The 19,934-nt window shown below is 44.0% G+C and overlaps 1 protein-coding gene across 8 annotated transcripts in view; it reads right to left on the bottom strand.

The window, feature by feature from the left end:
- Window positions 1-19,934, bottom strand: part of ACAD10 (acyl-CoA dehydrogenase family member 10) — a 69,598-nt gene that overhangs the window by 40,415 nt on the left and 9,249 nt on the right. For 5 of the 8 annotated variants that reach the window (XM_073021114.1, XM_073021110.1, XM_008004737.3 and 2 more), the window contains exons 3-6: window positions 11,016-11,164; window positions 7,096-7,290; window positions 3,270-3,428; window positions 612-771 (exon numbers count right to left, since the gene is read on the bottom strand). In XM_073021114.1, coding sequence (XP_072877215.1) covers window positions 612-771; window positions 3,270-3,428; window positions 7,096-7,290; window positions 11,016-11,164 — 663 coding nt within the window. The remainder of the gene's footprint in view (window positions 1-611; window positions 772-3,269; window positions 3,429-7,095; window positions 7,291-11,015; window positions 11,165-19,934) is intronic. The other 3 variants (XM_073021112.1, XM_073021113.1, XM_073021115.1) reach the window with 3 other exon arrangements.

The following is a 19,934-nucleotide window of genomic DNA, read 5'->3' as shown; positions in this document are numbered from 1 at the left end:
ACAATCTCGGCTGACTGCAACCTCTGCCTCCTGGGTTCAAGCAATTCTCCTGCCTCAGCCTCCTGAGTGTCTGGGATTACAGGCACCCACCACCATATCCAGTTAATTTTTGTATTTTTAGTAGAAACAAGGTTTCACCAAGTTGGCCAGGCTGATCTTGAACTCCTGACCTCGTGATCTACCTGCCTCGGTCTCCTAAAGTGCTGGGATTACAGGTGTGAGCCACCATACCCCGCCTGCCAATGTAACTTCTAAGTCATCTTCACAAAATGGGCTGTTATCTCAAAGCATTAGAAACTGTAAAATCCTCTGAGCACATACTGCAGTCCCCAAGTTCCTCTCCCTGTTGAAAGCAGGCAACCACTGCCATACCACACTCTCAGGTGTAAGAGTGGGATAGGTATACTTTTGGAGATCCACAAATAGGGAAGTTAATGCTTTTTCCCAAGCAAAACTGAAAGCAGCGCTCAGATGCATCAGGCCCAATGGCTCTTTTCCTCACTGTAAAGCTTCTTTGTCTCCAGCCCATTCCATTAGGGTTGAAAAGTGAGAAACAAACCAAAACCTTCGCCTCAGAGAGAGTTACCAAAACATGAAAGACACCCACATACCTGTGGTCTGGATACCCAGTAAGTCTTTGAGGTACTTCTTCAAGGAATCTTTCGGAATTTCCATCGTCTTTCTCACAGGCTGAGTGTTTGGAACACCTAGTCTCAATGTAAAACCCAAGAGAGCTTCTAATTCCTTTACTGCAGTCTCTGGGTCATTAACCTGGTTTCAGAGAGAATATGTATATGTATATATTTTGTTGTCGTTATTTTTCCCTTCTTTTCACAGAATGTTGAGAATATATATACATTTTTTTAAAATTTTACAATTCATGGTAGTACAGGTGTAGAGAGTATATATTGAACAGGTGCCAGCAGTCAACCCTAGCCTCAGGGGCTCCTATCTGTTTCCTAGGAGGTGTCCGAAATGTTTGTTCCCCAGTGCCATAAAGACACAGCACTTGAACACAAATTTACTCAGGAAGGCCATTTTTACTTCCTGCAGAAAGGGTACACTCGCCAGCAGTTTTGCCACAAGAGTACACCAAACAAAGGAGACAGGGTCATTTATAACCTGACGCATCCACCCTACTGCTGTGTCTAGTTTCGCTGGAATGGGACTTTTAAATTCTGTATTTATCCTGATTGGCTAGCAACCTAGAACCTTTTTTTTTTTTTTGAGATAGAAGTCTCACTCTTTCGCCCAGGCCGGACTGCAGTGGCGCTATCTTGGCTTACTGCAAACTCTGCCTCCTGGGTTCACGCCATTCTCCTGCCTCGGTCTCCTGAGTAGCTGGGACTAAAGGCGCCCGCCACTGCGTCCGGCTAATTTTTTATATTTTTAGTAGAGACAGGGTTTCACCGTGTTAGCCAGGATGGTCTCCATCTCCTGACTTCATGATCCACCTGCCTGGGCCTCCCAAAGTGTTGGGATTACAGGTGTGAGCCACCGCACCCGGCCTAGAACTTTTTGAAAGAGGCAAAGATAGAGGAGAACAAAGGAAGGAAGAAGTAACTTGTGGAATGCTGAGAAAAGTAAAAACACCTTCAAATAAGGAAGAGGAACAGGCTATGACCTAATGCTTGCTTGGACCAGTATAAGCATGCCAGGGCAAATATTTAGGCTAAATTGTGGGAGTAAAGAACATAAAGTACATTGATTTCTTTATCACAGCTAGCAGATATTTAAGAATGCTAGCACGGGTCTTCAAATAAATTTTGCTTCTAAGAGAAGTTACTATTTATTCCTACTTAAGTGGGGAGGAAAGTCTTTGAAGAGGAACCTCTACTTTACTTTTTACAATTCCCCCCTTTTTATTTTATAATTTCTCTTCAAATTTGTTTAATACGTTTTGATTTAATTGCTTTGTTTGTCCCACTAATAGAAGTAATTTTTCCAAATAGGGTGGAGGAGAGTTAGGAGTTAACTCTGTACAGAGTGGCAGAGACAAGATTTTGTATAAAACTTCAAAGGCTGGGCACGGTGGCTCATGCCTGTAATCCCAGCACTTTGGGAGCTGAAGCAGGCAGATCACAAGGTCAGGAGTTTGAGACCAGCCTGACCAACATAGTGAAACCCCGTCACTACTAAAAATACAAAAAAATTAACCGGGCATGGTGGTGTGTGACCGTAATCCCAGCTACTCAGGAGGCTGAGGCAGGAGATCACTGGAACCCAGGAGGCAGAGGATGCAGTGAGCCGAGATTGAGCCACTGCACTCCAGCCTAGGCAACAGAGTGAGACTCTGTCTCAAAACAAACAAATAGCCGGGCGCGGTGACTCACACCTGTAATCCCAGCACTTTGGGAGGCCGAGGCGGGCGGATCACGAGGTCAGGAGATCGAGACCATCCTGGCTAACACTGTGAAACCCCGTCTCTACTAAAAATACAAAAAATTAGCCGGGCGTGGTGGCGGGCACCTGTAGTCTCAGCTACTCAGGAGGCTGAGGCAGGAGAATGGCGTGAATCCAGTGAGGGCGGAGCTTGCAGTGAGCCGAGATCACGCCACCGCACGCCAGCCTGGGTGACAGAGTGAGACTCCATCTCAAAAAAAAAAAAAAAAACCTTTGAAGGCCGGGAATAATATAACAGCCTACAAGAATAAGGACACCAATAACAAGAGCAAACGAGGTGAGAACTGAAGTTAAAACTTCTTTTTATCCACTGAACCAATGTTTTATTATTTTAGAAAATGGGTGATTTATTTTAGAATTTTTGGTTTAGAAGTTTATCAGATAGGGAGGTTAATACTGTAGCACTTTTGTTATAGTCCATCAGGGACAGTATTATTAGGAACGAAGGTACAATATTGAGTTTTAATTATGAAACAAACATCTTTTTTTTTTGCTAATATTATTATTTTTTTTGAGATGGAGTCTTGCTCTGTCATCCAGGCTGGAGTGCAATGGTGCAATCTTGGTTCACTGCAAGCTCTGCCTCCTGGGTGAACACCCCCACAAAGGTCTTAAGCCTACCATTCACCTCCTTTCCTATCTCTTTTCTCAAGCTGCCTTCTCAGTACCTGTTTGTCTTGCTTCTCATTGAAAATTCAAGCAGCTAGTCACATAGATTTCATAATTAACACAAAATAAGATGACTATGGAAATGTAGGGGGAAACCCTAAGGAAAGCTAGAGCTACAAATGTAAAAAGATTACAGAGAAATATGTTGCACTAGTGGCTCGTGCATGGGAGGGGGGTCAAAAAATAGTGACTATTACCTTAATGGTGTGAATACCAAGGCTGGCAGCTGCTTTTAGATTTGGTCCAAGGTCATCAAGAAAGATAGACTCAGAGGGCTGCAAGCCGAGCCGCTCCAAGCACAGCTTGTAGATCCTAGGGTCTGGCTTACAGATCCCTTCCACGCAGGACTCCACGACCTGATGGAGGGACGGGAATGAGAGATGAATGTCCCTAAAGGTGGAGCTCCCACACGCATGCTGGTAAACTTTTTGAAAGGAAAAGCATAAGAAGGACAGTTGAGATTTATTATAACAAGTAATTTAAGATTGTTATGATATAAAATGATGTTGCCTTCTTAAATTGAGGAATTTAACAATACTGGGTTACAACATGGGGGCAAACTCGAGAAACCAAAATGTCTGTTTCAGACACTGTGACCCTGTGCAAACAAGCAAAGCTATAATGGGCCTCAGTGTCATCATCAACAAAATGGGAATAATATTAATAGTCATCTTACCTATCTTAGCTCAGTAAGTTGTGAAACTTAAATGAAACTTAAGTGAGTTCCAAAATGATAAAGCATTTGGCTAATGTCACATCTTGGGGCTAAACAAAGCAGAAGAAAAGCTGTACATGTCGGCTTTATGGGAAGTAGTTCACCATTTTTTTTTTTTCCAGAAAGAAGACACTGTCACAGGTATAAAATAAATACGAACTTAGTGTTTATTTTAGAGGTTTAAAAACCCATCCATACTCCATTTAGACAGAAATTCCATGGGAGGGCTGACACTGTTCCTGACATGCTAAGAGGCTCCTATACTCTGATGACCTTGCTTCAGCCACGTATCTGATCTGCAATGGGTGGAGGGTGCTGGTGAGAGTACAGGAGAACCCGGGAAAGCCTTCTCGGTGTCAGGCTGTCTCTGATCCACTGATTCCCCGAAAGTCCTTTTAGTGTCCCCAGGGCTTAATCTCCTATAGTGTGGGCCCAAGACAGCCACATAGCCTATAACCAATACCCTCTGATCTGCCCTAAGAACAGAACTAAATCTCTGACTTGCCATTTGGAATGACCCAAGCTCTCCAAGGCCAAGGACAAACCCAATGGCCCCTCTCTCTATCCCACACTTGCATTCTGGGTTGGGTGAGAACTGCCCTTTCAGGTAAATAAATGTCCGGAATAAACTGGACCTTTCTACTTTCTCTTGTCTTCTAAGGACCTGAATGAGCTTAAAAAAAAAAAAAAAAAAAAAAAAGTCTAAGAGGCTACCCTAAAGAAAACGTCAATAGTGAGAAGTACAGAAGCAGGGTGTCTCAGACACCGATCGATGTAACGTACCAGATGGAAGCGGCAGAGCTGTACTGGCTAAGACAAGAGACAGGAAAGTGGAGGGAACTGTGGGGGATGGGGCAAAGTTCCAGGAAGCAGACAGCTCCTCTCACTAGGTGAATTACATTTGGGGGAAGTAAAATAAATTCTTAAGATTTGTTTGATAAGATCTCTAGCCTTCTCTTTCTGTTCTATTTTGCACATGATGGCATGAACTTATTCAGGGTTTCTATTACTTTCTTGGCAAACCAGGAACTGTGGGAACAAGGCCAGTGTTTTTCCAAATGTGGATCAGATAAAAATGATTTTATTTATCAAGGCTCTATCCCAGGAAGATGGAGGGGAAGCCTCCTTCTCAAGGTAAGCATGACGGAGGCTGTGTGGTAAGAGAGAAGCATGGACAGAATCCGAAGTCCAAGTCCCTCACTGCATCTTGGGGTGTCTCACCCCAGCTGCACGGCAGAATCACCTGTGGAGCTTTTTTGAAATACACATGCCTGGATCCCAACTAGACATACTCAACAAAAGCCTCCAGGGAAACAGACCCAGAATCTTTACAAACTTCCAGGTCATGTGATGTGTAGGCAGAGTTGAAAATCTTTAATCTCACTGGCCCAACGAAGGGTACAAATACAGCCAGGCATAGGCAGATGTAGGGCTAAGGGAATATGCCACTTCCTGGAGTCCAGCCAAAGTAGCTCTTCCAAAGATGGAAAGAATCAGAAAGGGGCTCTGGTAGCAAAATGTCCAATACTTGAGTTATCAGAGAAATTTCATTCAATGTGTTCCAGAGGTTACCATGACTCTCACTATATTTGGTGAGCTGTTCCCTTTTGCACTGACTCGGAATATCTTTGGAGCAATGGGCCAGGGGAAGGGTTCTTCTGATCCATCACAACTCTAAAAGGTGCTGGAAGATCAACTGCCAATCTGGGCTTTGGAGTCTCTAAAGGGAATTATCACTGCTGTTGGTCATAAGACAAAAATAAACATTTTTAAAGTATCCAAATAGGGCCGGGCATGGTGGTTCATGCCTGTAATCTCAGCACTTTGGGAGGCTGAGGTGGGTTGATCGTTTGAGACCACCCTGGCCAATATGGTGAAACCCACTCTCTAATATTAATAAAAAACAAAAACTAGCCAGGCGTGGTGGCATGCACCTATAGTCTCAGCTACTAAGAGGCTGAGGCACAAGAATTCCTTGAATCTGGCAGGTGGAGGATGCAATGAACTGAGACTGAGCCACTGAACTCCAACCTGGGTGACCGAGAAAGACCCTCTCTCAGGGAAAAAACAAAGAGAGTACCCAAATAGGGGCCAGGCATGGTGGCTCATGCCTGTCATCCCAGCACTTTAGGAGGTCAAGGTGGGTAGATTACTTGAGGTCAGGAGTTCAAACTTTGGAGTCTCTATCCCAGGAAGATGGAGGGGAAGCCTCCTTCTTCCCTGGCCAACATGGTGAAACCCTGTCTCTACTAAAAATTCAAGGGTGGTAGTGTCAGGGGCAGTGCATGCCTGTAATCATAGCTACTCAGGAGGCTGAGACAGGAGAACTGCTTGAGCCTAGAAGAGGGAGGTTGCAGTGAGCCGAGATGGTGCCACTGTACTTTAGCCTGGGCAACAGAGCAAGATTGTCTCAAGAAAAACAACAACAACAACAACAGGAAAAAAAAAAAAAAAATATATATATATATATATATATATATATAAAAAAATAGGCCAGGCACGGTGGCTCATACTTGAAATCCCAGCACTTTGAGAGGCTGAGATGGGCGGATCACTCGAGGTTGGGAGTTGAAGACCAGCCTGGCCAACACGGTGAAACCCCGTCTCTACTAAAAATATAAAAATTAGCCAAGCATGGTGGCACATGTCTGTAATTCCAGCTACTCAGGAGTCTGAGGCATGAGAAAGGCTTGAACCTGGGAAGCAGAGGTTGCAGTGAGCTGAGATTGCGCCACTGAACTCCAGCCTGGGTTACAGAGCGAGACTCCATCTCAAAATAAATAAATAAAAATAAATAAATAAGTAAAGTACCCAAATACAGCCAAGCATGTCAAAACTATAGGTTTATCACATGACAGGTTGGGATACACACATGGAGCAGATGGATTTAGTACGGAAGTAAATCAGGCCAAGGAAGGCAGTAAAGTTTTATTGGACAGCACTGGTCTAGGAATTAATGTCACAGAAATAGGAGGCAACATAGTTCGTCCTAGAAAAGGCCAAAGGATCCATTAAGATGTAAGGGCTGATAGAGATGCTTGTGTTATATGAAGACTAAGGTTCGAATTTAGAATGTAAAGCTGAAGTGTCAACCGGTTATCAAATGCCATAAATGTCTGACCTTGCTAAGAACACAGTGTTATTTTAAAAGGTCTCTTTTCAACCTATTGCATTTAAAACTAACTTAGTCAAGTGTCTGAAGGAAAAACTCCCTCACTCAAGACCTGTTAGAAGGCAGCATTTAACGCTGCACCCTGAAGCGAGGGCACAGATTCTGTTCCAATGGTTTTCAATTAGCTCAAGCTTACCACATCAAACTGTTTCCGGTCCAGGGGCAAAAAGCTTTTCTGGTTGGGAAGATAAAAATTATTGCTCAAGACTGCAGTCTGAAGACCTTTTGCCCGAATTTGAGTTATGGCCTCAGTCATCACTGGGAACTGCTTTGCCACTCCCTCACTAGTCAGCAGAGAGAAAAATGAGTCCACAGGCACGGAGGTTTTTGACTAAAAACAGGAGAGGGCAGGGGAGAACAGCAATCATTAAGAGTGACAAACACTCGTGGCCAACAGAAAAAAAAAATAAGCTTATTCCTGGAGTCCTTCTGCTCTCTGGCTACAGGAGCCGAGGCTCATAGCTTGCTGCCTGCAGGAACTGTGTTCCTTACTTCCTCAGCCCCTGTGCTGAACTCTCATATAAGACTTTTAAAAGTTACCTAGGACTAGAGTTACAGGCTAGGCACAGTGGCTCACACCTGTAATCCCAGCATTTTGGGAGGCTGAGGTGGGAGAACTGCTTGAGCTCAGGAGTTTGACACCAGCTTGGGCAACAAAGTGAGATCTAAAAAAAAAGTTTTTTAACTTAGCCAGGCTTGGTGGCGCATACCTGTGGTCCCAGCTACTCAGGGGGCTGAGGTAGGAGGATGGCTTGAGCCTGGGAGACTGGGGCTGCAGTGAGCTATGATCAAGCCATTGCACTCCAGCCTGAGCAACAGAGTAGGGAATGGAGCTATTTATATCAATATTACAATTAAATGAGTTCTTTATTCTGCTCATGGTTTGCTAGTTGAAAAAAAAAACCCAGTTTATCATAAGAGGATACAGTGAACTCTAAAAGTATATTAAGTATATGTAATTTAATTTTTAATGCTTGAGAAGTCATTTAATGCTTTTTGTATTGCCTCAGCATCACCATTATGAACTTTAGTTTCTGATCAATTTTTTTCTTGTTTTTAAATTCAATCTGTGTGGGTTTTGAAAACTCTTATAAGACGGGGCGCAATGGCTCACGTCTGTAATCCCAGCACTTTGGGAGGCTGAGGCGGGCGGATCACAAGGTCAGGTGATCAAGACCATCTTGGCTAACATGGTAAAACCCTGTCTCTAGTAAAAATGCAAAAAGTTAGCCAAGCGTGGTGGCACGCACCTATAGTCCCAGCTACTCGGGAGGCTGAAGCAGGAGAATAGCTTGAGCCCAGGAGACAGGGGTTGCAGTGAGCCGAGACCATGCCACTGCACTCCAGCCTGGGCAACAGAGCAAGACTCCGTCTCAAAAAAAAAAAAAAAAAAGAAAAGAAAACTCTTATATTATCACATTTCAAAATCTGCAAAGGCAAGTCTGCTATTTTATATATACATATACACACACAGATTTTAGAACAGCTTTACTGAAATATAATTCACATGCCATGCAAGTCACCTATTTAAGGAGTGCAATTCAGTGGTTTTTAATATATTCACAAAGTTGTGCAACCATCACTGCCATCAGTTTTAGGACATTTTCATTACTCTAAAGAGCAAACCAGCCAGGTGTGGTGGCTCACACCTGTAATCCCAGCACTTTGGGAGGCAGAGGCAGGCAGATCACAAGGTCAAGAGATCGAGACCTTCCTGGCCAACATGGTGAAACCCTGTCTCTACTAAAAATACAAAAATTAGCTGGGGCTGGTGGCGCATGTCTGTCCAGCTACTCGGGAGGCTAAGGCAGGAGAATCACTTGAACCCGGGAGGCAGAGGTTGCAGTGAGCCGAGACTGCTCCACTGTACTCTAGCCTGGGTGACAGAGCAAGACTCTGTCTCAAAAAAAAAATTTTTTTTTTAAATAGTAAACCATACCCATTAACAGTCACTCCTCATTTCCCCCAAGTCTCCCTGTACTAGAAAACCACCAATCTACATTCTATCTCTATGGATTTGCCTATTCTGAACATTTCACACAGATGGAATCACACACCATGTGGTCTTTTTTGACTGGCTTCTTTCACTTTGCATGTTTTCAAGGTTTCCTATTATATATACACATATATGTGTATATATATAAATTGTGGAAAACATATGTAACACAAAATTTACCATTTTAACCTTGTTTTTTGTTTTTGAGATGGAGTCTCACTCTGTCACCCAGGTTGGAGTGTAGTGGTGTAATCTCGATCTCAGCTCACTGTAACCTCTGCCTCCCAGGTTCAAGCAATTCTCCTGTCTCAGCCTCCCAAGTAGCTGGGATTACAGGTGCCCCCCACCACGCCTGGCTAAACTTTTTATTTTTAGTAGAGGTGGGGTTTCACCATGTTGGCCAGGCTGGTCTTGAACTCCTGACCTCAGGTGATCTGCTCTCCTTGGCCTCCCAAAATGCTGAGATTACAGGCATGAGCCACCGCACTTGACCATTTTCAAGTATACAGGGCAGTGGCATTAAGTACAGTCATGTTGTCGTGCAACCATCACCATCACCACCATCTACCTACAGAACTCTTCTTACTATATTTTAAATTATATTTTAGTAGACCCATTACAGTTACATGAGCTATATAAAGAGCTTAGAACAGTGCACAGTACAGAAAAAAATGTTCCATATTATTATTGTTTTAAATAAGCTGTTTTATCAAAGCCATTATGTAGATAGCTCCTGTTTTGGTATCTGTTGGAGGGGAGCTTTCAGATTGCTGAATGCATGGAGGTGCTGGGAGAAGGGTGGCAGGCCCAGAAAGGGTACAATGGCTCTAAAACCTTTGCCCCCAGGTATCTTGTTATCTGGCTGTTCTTTCGTATCCTTCATAATATCCTTTATAATACGCTAGAAAACATTAAAAAAATACATGCTGGCCAGGCGCGGTGGCTCAAGCCTGTAATCTCAGCACTTTGGGAGGCCAAGACGGGCGGATCATGAGGTCAGGAGATCAAGACCATCCTGGCTAACACAGTGAAACCCCGTCTCTACTAAAAAAATACAAAAAAACTAGCCGGGAGAGGTGGCGGGTGTCTGTAGTCCCAGCTACTCAGAGGCAGCTGGGGCAGGAGAATGGCGTGAACCCGGGAGGCGGAGCTTGCAGTGAGCCGAGATCCCGCCATTGCACTCCAGCCTGGGCGACAGAGCAAGACTCCGTCTCAAAAAAAAAAAAAAAAAAAAATATATATATATATATATATATGCTGGAGGAACTTAGTAAAGATTTTTTTTTTTTTTTTTTTTTGAGACGGAGTCTTGTTATGTTGCCCAGGTTGCAGTGCAGTGGCATGGTCATGGCTCACTGAAGCCTCAGTCTCTAGGGCTCAAGCCTCAGCCTCATGAATAGCTGGGACCAGAGGTGTGTGCCACCATGCCTGGCTAATTTTTTTGATTTTTAGTAGAGACGAGGTCTGGCTATGTTGCCTAAGCTGGTCTCAAACTCCAGAGTTCAAACAGTTCTTCTATCTCAGCCTCCCAAAGTGCTGAAGTTACAGGCGTGAGCCACCACACCTGGCTAAGAATATTTTTAGTTATTCATATATAAATTGAACACCTGGGGTGAAATAAATAACTTTTTTTTTTTTTTGAGACAGAGTTTCGCTCTTGTTGCCCAAGCTGGAGTGCAATGGCATGATCTCAGCTCACTGCAACCTCCACCCCCAAGGTTCAAGCGATTCTCCTGCCTCAGCCTCCCAAATAGCTGGGATTACAGGTGTGCGCCACCACAGCCAGCTAATTTTTTGTATTTGTAGTAGAAACGAGGTTTCACCATGTTAGCCAGACTGGTCTCAAACTTCTGACCTCACGTGATCCACCCTCTGGCCTCCCAAAGTGCTGGGATTATAGGCATGAGCCACAGCGCCTGGCCTAAGAAATAACTTTAAAACATGTAATGGGTTATAAGGTTTCACTTTATTTTCAGTTTAACTAACTTATACATGAATGTTGCAACCACTACTCAAGGCAAAAAGAAAAATATGGAAATGTAGGTATGTTTATCACTCACCATTTCAGAGCATAGTCTCCCAAATTCTCGTAAAAAACCCTCTGCTGTTATTTCTGCTCTCATAAATCTCATCCAGGGCCCATTTTCACCACCTTCCATCAAGGCCTTTAAAATAGTTCCAGAAGGGATATGATTCTGTACCTCCCATTCTATAGGAAGTAAAATACGCAAAAGTGGAATACATTGATACACAATGGGGTTTAGGGAGCTCAGGAAAATTACCATACCAGTTCCTATGGCCTCGCCGTACTGCCAGGGTGGATGCTGTTGGAAATTTGCAGACATTCACAAAATGCAAAATCTCAACCTTAGACACCCAGAGGAAGAACAATACTAATTTGTACGACAGAGAGCACACTGCTGTGAAGCATCAGGTCCTTAGTGCTTGCTTGAGAGGACTCTGGGCACTGCATGATGAATTTTCTTCCTTGGTCTCATATTCATCAGACCATATGTTAGGTCACTTACCTGGACCTGGCAGAGACTATGGAAGCACAGGAAGGAATAAGCCAGATCCTGGTGGTCCCCAAAACATGCCCTTCCTTCTATAAGCTATAGTAATTCTTCACAGCATGGAATGGATACACTGAAATGTTTGCCTGAAATGCTGTCTTTGTGGATAAGGAAGGAAATGTCTTTTTTTTTCAGAAAAAGGCTCACTCAGTCACCCAGGCTGGAGTGCAGTGGTACAATCTCAGCTCACTGCAACCTCCGCCTCACAGGTTCAAGTGATTCTCATGCCTCAGCCCCGCAAGTAGCTGAGATTACAGGTGTGCACCACCAAGCCTGGCTAATTTCTGTATTTTCAGTAGAGACGGGGTTTCACCATTTTGGCCAGGCTGATCTCAAACTTCTGACCTCAGGTGATCCACCTGCCTCAGCCTCCCAAGGTGCTGGGATTACAGGTGTGAGCCACTGCGCCTGGCCAAGAAGGAAATTTCTGTCCACAAAGAGATAAGGCAGTGGATGGATCAGCATCAGTATCTGTGGAATACTGGGAACATTTGTGCAAGGATTGTTTCTCCTCATCCACAGTTGCTTTTTCTGTCTACAGTACAGATGCTGGGGGCAAATATATACATACAACATTCATACTTATATATCTAAGACAAAATACACTTTACATATAGCTTTTGTTTTGCAATTAAAACACCTTTGTTGTTTTTTTCTGATAAAGTAGTGCCTGTGCATTGAAAATTTTTCAGACAATATATTTCATAGAAAGCTATACAAAAGAAAGTAGGCTGAGTGCAGTAGCTCACACCTATAATCCCAGCACTTTGGGAGGCCGAAGTAGGAGGACTGCTTGAGGCCAGGAGTCTGATACCAGCCTGGGCCACATGATGAAACCTCGTCTCTAGAAAAAATTTAAAAATTAGCTTGGTGTGGTGGCATGCACCTGTAATTCTAGCTACTTGGGAAACTGAGGTGGGAGGATCACTTAAGCCCAGGAGTTTGAGGTTGCAGTGAGCTATGATGGTGCCACCGCATTGCAGCCTGGGGACACAGAGCAAGACCCCATCTCTTTTTTTTTTTTTTTTTTGAGACGGAGTCTTGCTCTGTCGCCTGGGCTGGAGTGCAGTGGCCGGATCTCAGCTCACTGCAAGCTCCGCCTCCCAGGTTTACGCCATTCTCCTGCCTCAGCCTCCTGTGTAGCTGGGACTACAGGCGCCCGCCACCTCGCCCAGCTAGTTTTTTGTATTTTTTAGTAGAGACGGGGTTTCACCGTGTTAGCCAGGATGGTCTCGATCTCCTGACCTCGTGATCTGCCGGTCTCGGCCTCCCAAAGTGCTGGGATTACAGGCTTAAGCCACTGCGCCCGGCCAAGACCCCACCTCTTTAAAAAAAAAAAAAAAAAAAAAAAAAAAGAAGAGGAAGGGGAAGGAAGGAAGGAAGGAAGGAAGAAAGGAAGGAAACAGGACAAGCAATCCTATCTTTCAGAAATAGCCAATGTTAACAATCTGGTATATGTCCTTTGAAAATAACGAGACTGTTAAAACTCAATCCAAAAAATACTTCTTTAATTTTAGAGCTAAAGCATATAGCATTTTTCACAGCCCTGGAGTTGGTAAGCATGTGAGGAAACTAGCACCTCATATGCTGTTGATGGGAGCGTAAACAAGCACAACCTCTGCAGACACAGCAATTTGATAATTCCTGTCAAAATCTGAAACGCACATACATTTGATGTAGTAATTCTACTTCCAGAAATTTCTTCCATACATATTTATGAAAGTAAGCAAAGGTTATGTACAAGGCTGTTTGTGCAGAATTGTTCATAATAAAAATAACTAGAAAAGTTAAATGTATATTAATAAAGTGCTTATTACATCAATTATGATATATTCAGATGACGGAATACCACACAGATGTTAAAACATATAAACTTGCCCAAAGGTCAGCAAAATATGGTTTGGGGGCAAATCTGTCTCCTATCTATTTTTTTAAGAGATGGGGTCTTGCTGTGTTGCTCAGGCTGGCCTCGAACTCCTGGGCTCAAATGAACCTCCACCTCAGCCTCCCTAGTAGCTGGAACTATAGGCACACACCAGCATGCCTGGCTCTACCTATTTTCATAAATAAAGTCTTATTGGAACACAACCACACTTGTTTACTATTGTCTATTATTCCTTTCTTGCTGCAATGGTAGAAGTTAATAGTTATGACTGAGAGTATGGCTCACAAGGCCTATCTAGCCCTTCTTTATTTATTTTTTTTTAAGATGGGGTCTTAAAATACAAGTAGCATTTACAACAGCAAAAAAAAAAAAAAAAAAAAAAAAGATGGGGTCTTGCTGCTGCCCAGGCTGGGGTGCTATGGCACAGTCATGGCCCACTTCAGCCTCAAGCTCCCAGGATCAAGTGATCCTTCTGCCTTAGCCTCCTGAGTAGCTGGGATTACAGGTGCATGCTACCATGCCGAGCAATTTTTTTTATTTTTTGTAGAAATGGGGATCTCACTATGTTGCCCAGGCTAGTCTCAAACTCCTGGCCTCAAACAATCTCCCACTTCGGCCTCCCAAACTGCTGGGATTGTAGGCATGAGTCATTGCATCCACTATGTCTAGCCCTTTACAGAAAAAGTTTGCTAAGCCCCAAACTAGATCATAGACATATGTCAACTGATATGAAAAAGATGGCAAAATATCATACTGAGTCAAAAAAAGGTATGGAACAGTCTACAGCATATGATCCAGTTTGTATACACACACACACACACACACTCACACACACGGGCAATTTTTTGAAAATAAACAAGAAACTTTTCACAATGATAATCACTGAAGTCTGGAATCAACTGGGAAAGGGTAGAGGTGGCAGCAGGAAATTTCCTCTGTATTTTATACTCTTTTAGCAGTTACTATTCAATAAATGGGGTTGGCATAACTAGGTTTCAATATGGAATAAAAATTAAATTAAATACTCTTTCAGGCCATCACAAAACCAATTCCCAATACAGTAAATATCCAAGTCAGAAAAATAAAATTCTAAAAAATTGAAAACAATACAGAAGGCTAGGCATGGTGACTCATGGCTAAAATCCTAGCACTTTGGGAGGTGGAGGTGGGCAGATTGTTTACACTCCCAAGTTCAAGGCCAGCCTGGGTAACATAGTGAAACCCTATCTCTACAAAAAATACAAAAATGAGCCAGGTGTGGTGGTGCGAGCCTGTAGTCCCAGCAACCTGTGAGGCTGAAGTGGGAGGACAGCTTGAGCCTGGGAGGCAGAGGTTGCAGTGAGCCAAGGTCACTCCACTTTACTCTAGCCTGAGTGGCAGAGTGAAATTTCATCTTGAAAGAAAAACAAAACTTTGGTACAGCTAAAACCATTATCAATAAAATCAAAAGACAATGCATAAACGAGAAAATATTCGCAAGTGATACAACAGATAAAAGGTTATTACTGGCTGGGCGCAGTGGCTCACGCCTGTAATCCCAGCATTTTGGGAGGCCGAGGCAGGAGGATTACCTGAGGTAGGGAGTTCAAGACCAGCCTGACCAACATGGAGAAACCCCATCTCTACTAAAAATACAAAATTAGCCGGACGTGGTGGTGCATGCGTGTAATCCCAGCTACTCAGGAGGCTGAGGCAGGAGAAGTGCTTGAACTTGGGAGGTGGAAGTCGTGGTGAGCCAAGATTGCGCCATTGCATTCCAGCCTGGGCAACAAGAGCAAAACTCCATCTCAAAAAGAAAAAAAGGTTATTACTGAAAATCAGCAAGGAAAGTGAGCAAATCATGGAAAAACTGAATGACCAATAATATTAAAAAAAAAAAAAAAAAAAGAAAGGCTCACTACTCAGGAGGCAGAGGGATCACTTCAGACTAGGAGTTTGAGACCAGCCTGACAGCCTGGGCAATACAGCAAGACGCTCTCTCAGAAAACAAACAAACAACAACAACAAAACAAAGCCAGCCAGATGCAGTGGCTTGTGCCTATAATCCCAGCACTTTGAAACCCTGAGGCAGGCGGGTCATTTCAGGTCAGGAGTTCGAGACCAGCCTGGCCAACATGGTGAAACCCCATCTCTACTAAAAACATACAAAAAATTAGCCAGGCGTGGTGGTACACGCCTGTAGTCCCAGCTACTAGAAAGGCTGAGCCATGAGAATAGCTTGAACCAGGGAGGCAGAGGTTACAATGAGCCAAGATCACACCACTGCACTCTAACCAGGGTGACAGAGTGAGACTCCGACTCAAAAAAAATAAAAAATAAAAGGCTCAAACTCAGTCACAATCAGGCAAATGAACATTAAAATAACAGAAAGAAAAAAAAAAAAAAAAAGCCAGGCCCGGTGGCTTACGCCTATAATCCCAGCACTTTGGGAGGCTGGGGCGAACGGACCACGAGGTCAGGAGATTGAGATCATCCTGGCTAACACAGTGAAACCCGTGTCTACTAAAAATACAAAAATTTAGCAGGGCATGGTGGCAGGCGCCTGTAGTCCCAGCTACTTAGGAGGTTGAGGCAAGAGAATGGTGTGAACCCAGGAGGCGGAGCTTACAGTGAGCCGAGATAGCATCACTGCACTCCAACCTGGGCGACAGAGCAAGACTCTGTCTCAAAAAAAAAAAAAAAAAAAGAGACCAACCTGGTCAACATGGCGAAACCCTGTCTCTACTAAAAATACAAAATTAGCCGAGTATGGTGGCACACACCTGTAATACCAGTTACTTTGGAGGCTGAAGCATGAGAATTGCTTGAACCTGGGAGATGGAGGTTGCAGTGAGCCAAGATCATGCCATTGCACTTCAGCCTGGGCAACAGAGTGAGGCTCTGTCTCAAAAAAAAGGAAAAGGAAAGAAACGACAAAGATGGAATTTTCATCTATCACACTAACAAAAATTTTAAAGTCAAACATTCTGAAATTTCAAAATCATTATACCCTCTGAATTCAATTTTTTTTTTCCAAGATGGAGTCTTGATCTGTCACCCAGGCTGGAGTGCAGTGGTGCTATCTTGGCACACTGCAACCTCTGCCTCCTGAGTTCCAGCAATTCTCCTGCCTCAGCCTCCTGAGTATCTGGGATTACAGGCATGGTTTACCATGCCCAACTAATTTTTTTTTTTTTTTTTTGAGACAGAGTCTCGCTCTGTCGGCCAGGTTGGAGTGCAGTGGTGTGATCTTGGCTCACTGCAAGTTCCACCTCCCGGGTTCACACCATTCTCCTGCCTCAGCCTCTCAAGTAGCTGGGATCACAGGTGCCTGCCACCACACCCAGCTAATTTTTTGTATTTTTAGTAGAGACAGGGTTTCACCACGTTAGCCAGGATGGTTTCAATCTCCTGACCTCGTGATCCACCCGCCTTGGCCTCCCAAAATGCTGGAATTACAGGCGTGAGTCACCGTGCCCGGCCTAAATTCAATCTTAAAGTGTTTGAGCTTTGGTATGAAAATGCATTTTTGGAGAAAAATAAAGTAAAATAAAAAACTAAAATGTTTGGGCTGTACTTTGAATTCTTTGTTGTGTGTACTAATTTTATAGTAAACTAATAGCTTAAATCAAGCTTTTCTGAAAAGGGCCAGATGATAAATATTTTAGGCTTTGAAGGCATTAGGGACCCTGTTGAAATTACTCAGCTCTGCCAGTGCAGGGCAAAAGCAGTCATGGACAATATGTAAACAAATGGGCAAGACAGTTTTCTAAAAAAATTTCATTTTTATGGACATTGAAATGTGAATTTCACATAATTTTCACATGTCACAAAATATTATTCTTGTTTTGATATTTTTCAATTAGTATTTCAAAACATAAAAGTCATTCTTGGCTGACAGGCCATACAAAAACAGACAGCAGGTGAGGCATGGTAGCTCACGCCTGTAATTCCAATGACTCAAGAGGCCAAGGCAGGAGGATCACTTGAGCCCAGGAGTTTGAGACTAGCTTGAGCAACATAGCAAGACCCCAACTCTATAACAAACAAAAATTAGGCACAGTGGCTAACACCTGTAGTCCAGCTACTTGGGAGCCTGAGGCAGGACTGTTTGAGCCCAGGAGTTTCAGACTGCAATGACAGTCTTGCTCTGTCTCCCAAGCTGCAGTGCAATGGTGTGATCTCAGCTCACTGCAACCTCTGTTTCCCGGGTTCAAGCGATTCTCCCTGCTCAGCCTCCAGAGTAGCTGTGATTACAGGTGCCCACCACCATGCCTAGCTTATTTTTGTATTTTTAGTACAGACAAGGTTTCGCCATGTTGGCCAGGCTGGTCTCAAACTCATGACCTCAAGTGATCCACCCATCTCTCGTCCTCCCAAAGTGCTGAGATTACAGGCGTGAGCCACCGCACCTTGCCAATTCTAGCGTATTCTTATCAAATGACCCTTGATATGGTTCATTTGAAATAAACATCAGAAGCTCCAGTCAAGCAAAAGACAAAGTATAAGGCATCACTATTTTTTTCACACACCTACCCATCAAATATTTCCTGAATGACTGAGACAGCCTGCAGAGCTAACACTGCAACAGTGAAGTGAAGAAATCCCAGATCTGGGGTCCTGGAATCCAAGAGCCCCATAGAGGAGACATGAACACATCCCATTGCAAACTAAAATGTCTCGGTGAAGGTGAAACTTGCATGGGAATTGGCTATCCAGGAACATTCTGCCCAGGTTGCAAATGAGGTTGGAGAAGTCTTGACAGAAGAGGACTCTTGAAGTTAGTAACAACCATGAGATTTATTGAGTGTTCAAAAGATTCCAGTCATTGCTGAATAATATCCCCTTAAATTTGCCATTAAAAGCATCAGTAGGATTTGAACAGGCAGAGGAGACAGGGAGGAAACAGAGCTTGCAAAGGCACAAACATGCAAATGCGCCTGGCATGCCTGGGGAGCATCAGGTAGTCCATAGCAGGAAAGCTAGAACTGAGAGGAGCCCTGAATCCCAGGCGAAAGCTTCCAGACTTAATCTAGGGGACTACATGCAGGCATTCAAGGTTTTCAAGCCAGGGATGAAAGGAACAAGATCTATGCTTTATTTTTATTTTATTTATTATTTTGTGACAGGGTCTCACTTTGTCACCCAGGCTGGAGTGCAGTGGTGCAATCTCAGCTCACTGAAGCCTCAACCACCTGGGCTAAAGTGATCCTCCTACCACAGCCCCTCAAGTAGCTGGGACTACATCCATGCACCACCACACCCAGGTAAGTTTTTTGTATTTTTCGTAGAGATGAGGTTTCACCAGGTTGGCCAGGCTGGTCGTGAACTCCTGTGCTCAAGTGATCTGCCCACCTTGGCCTCCTGAAGTGCTGAGATTATAGGTGTGAGCCTCTAAGCGCAGAAGCAAGATCTATGTTTTAGAAAGGTAATTCTGGAGCTGGGAGGAGATTTTGTAAAATCCAGAGAGCCAGAGGCAGGGAAAGAGTTAGGAGGCTGATGACATCATTTGGGTGAGAGAAGGCAAGGGTGGAGGCAGTGGGAATGGAGAGAAGTGAATTGGTTCTTAAGATACTCTGGAGAAACTCAAGAAACTTTCTGTTCACTGATCTTTATGTTCTTCCCCACTGCCTTTTTTTTTAGAGACAGGTTCTCTAAAAAAGCCTGATGCAGTGGTGCAATCCTAGCTCAAGATGGGGTCTCACTGTGATGCTCAGGCTTGGTCTTTACGTTCTTTGTAAAAGAATAGATTCAGCTGTCTGCAGAACAAGAATATTTGGGGGTGGTAAGGAGCAGGGGGAGCAGACAGTCTGGAACAGCCCCTGAGGTGAACATGACAGAGATATGAGTGAAGGAACAGAGAGGCTCAGGTGTAGCACCAAGGGCCCACCTGAGGCTGGAGCTCAAAACTAGCTTGTGCAGCCAGTTTGCACGGCTGAGTAATTTGGTCAGCAGTGCTGGAAAGCCTAGACATGCAGGCATAGAAAACCTGTGCCTGGGTTGATTCAGGATGGAGAACTGGCCAGCTGGCCACCGCAGAAGCTCAAAAGGAGAGGGATGGCTGTCTGTCTGCCCCTTTGTCCTTCTTGCTGGCTGGCATGAGAATGTGGTAGCAGCAGGTGAGACAGCCAAGACAGACCACGAGGTGAGACTTGAAATGAAAAGTCACAGTAGAGCAACATGCTAGAAAGAGCTGGAGTCCCTGATACCACAGAGTCACATCACACAGTGCCCCAGACCACATACCTGGGCTTTTATGTGCAAGAGAAACTTCTAGCTTGTTTCAGTCACTATTTTTTTTAGGTTTTCTACTGCTTGAAGCCAAAACGACTCTAACTAATAAAAGCTGAACTGAGTAGAAAAGAAGTAAAACCAGGAAGGGGCAGGTAAAGAGAAGACCAGAGACCAGAGGGCTGACCCTTACCCTGTCAGTCCAGAAGCAGGTTTAGAGGGAGTGGGGTAGAACAGAGGAAAGCTGTAATCAAAAGGGGACTTTCAGCATTCTAGATTTCAGAAGCAGCACAGTTCCCAAGAAAAAGTGG

The sequence above is a fragment of the Chlorocebus sabaeus genome, chromosome 11 (genome assembly GCF_047675955.1).
Source record: "Chlorocebus sabaeus isolate Y175 chromosome 11, mChlSab1.0.hap1, whole genome shotgun sequence".
NCBI lineage: Eukaryota > Metazoa > Chordata > Mammalia > Primates > Cercopithecidae > Chlorocebus > Chlorocebus sabaeus.
This window is presented reverse-complemented; position numbering and strand designations above follow the sequence as displayed.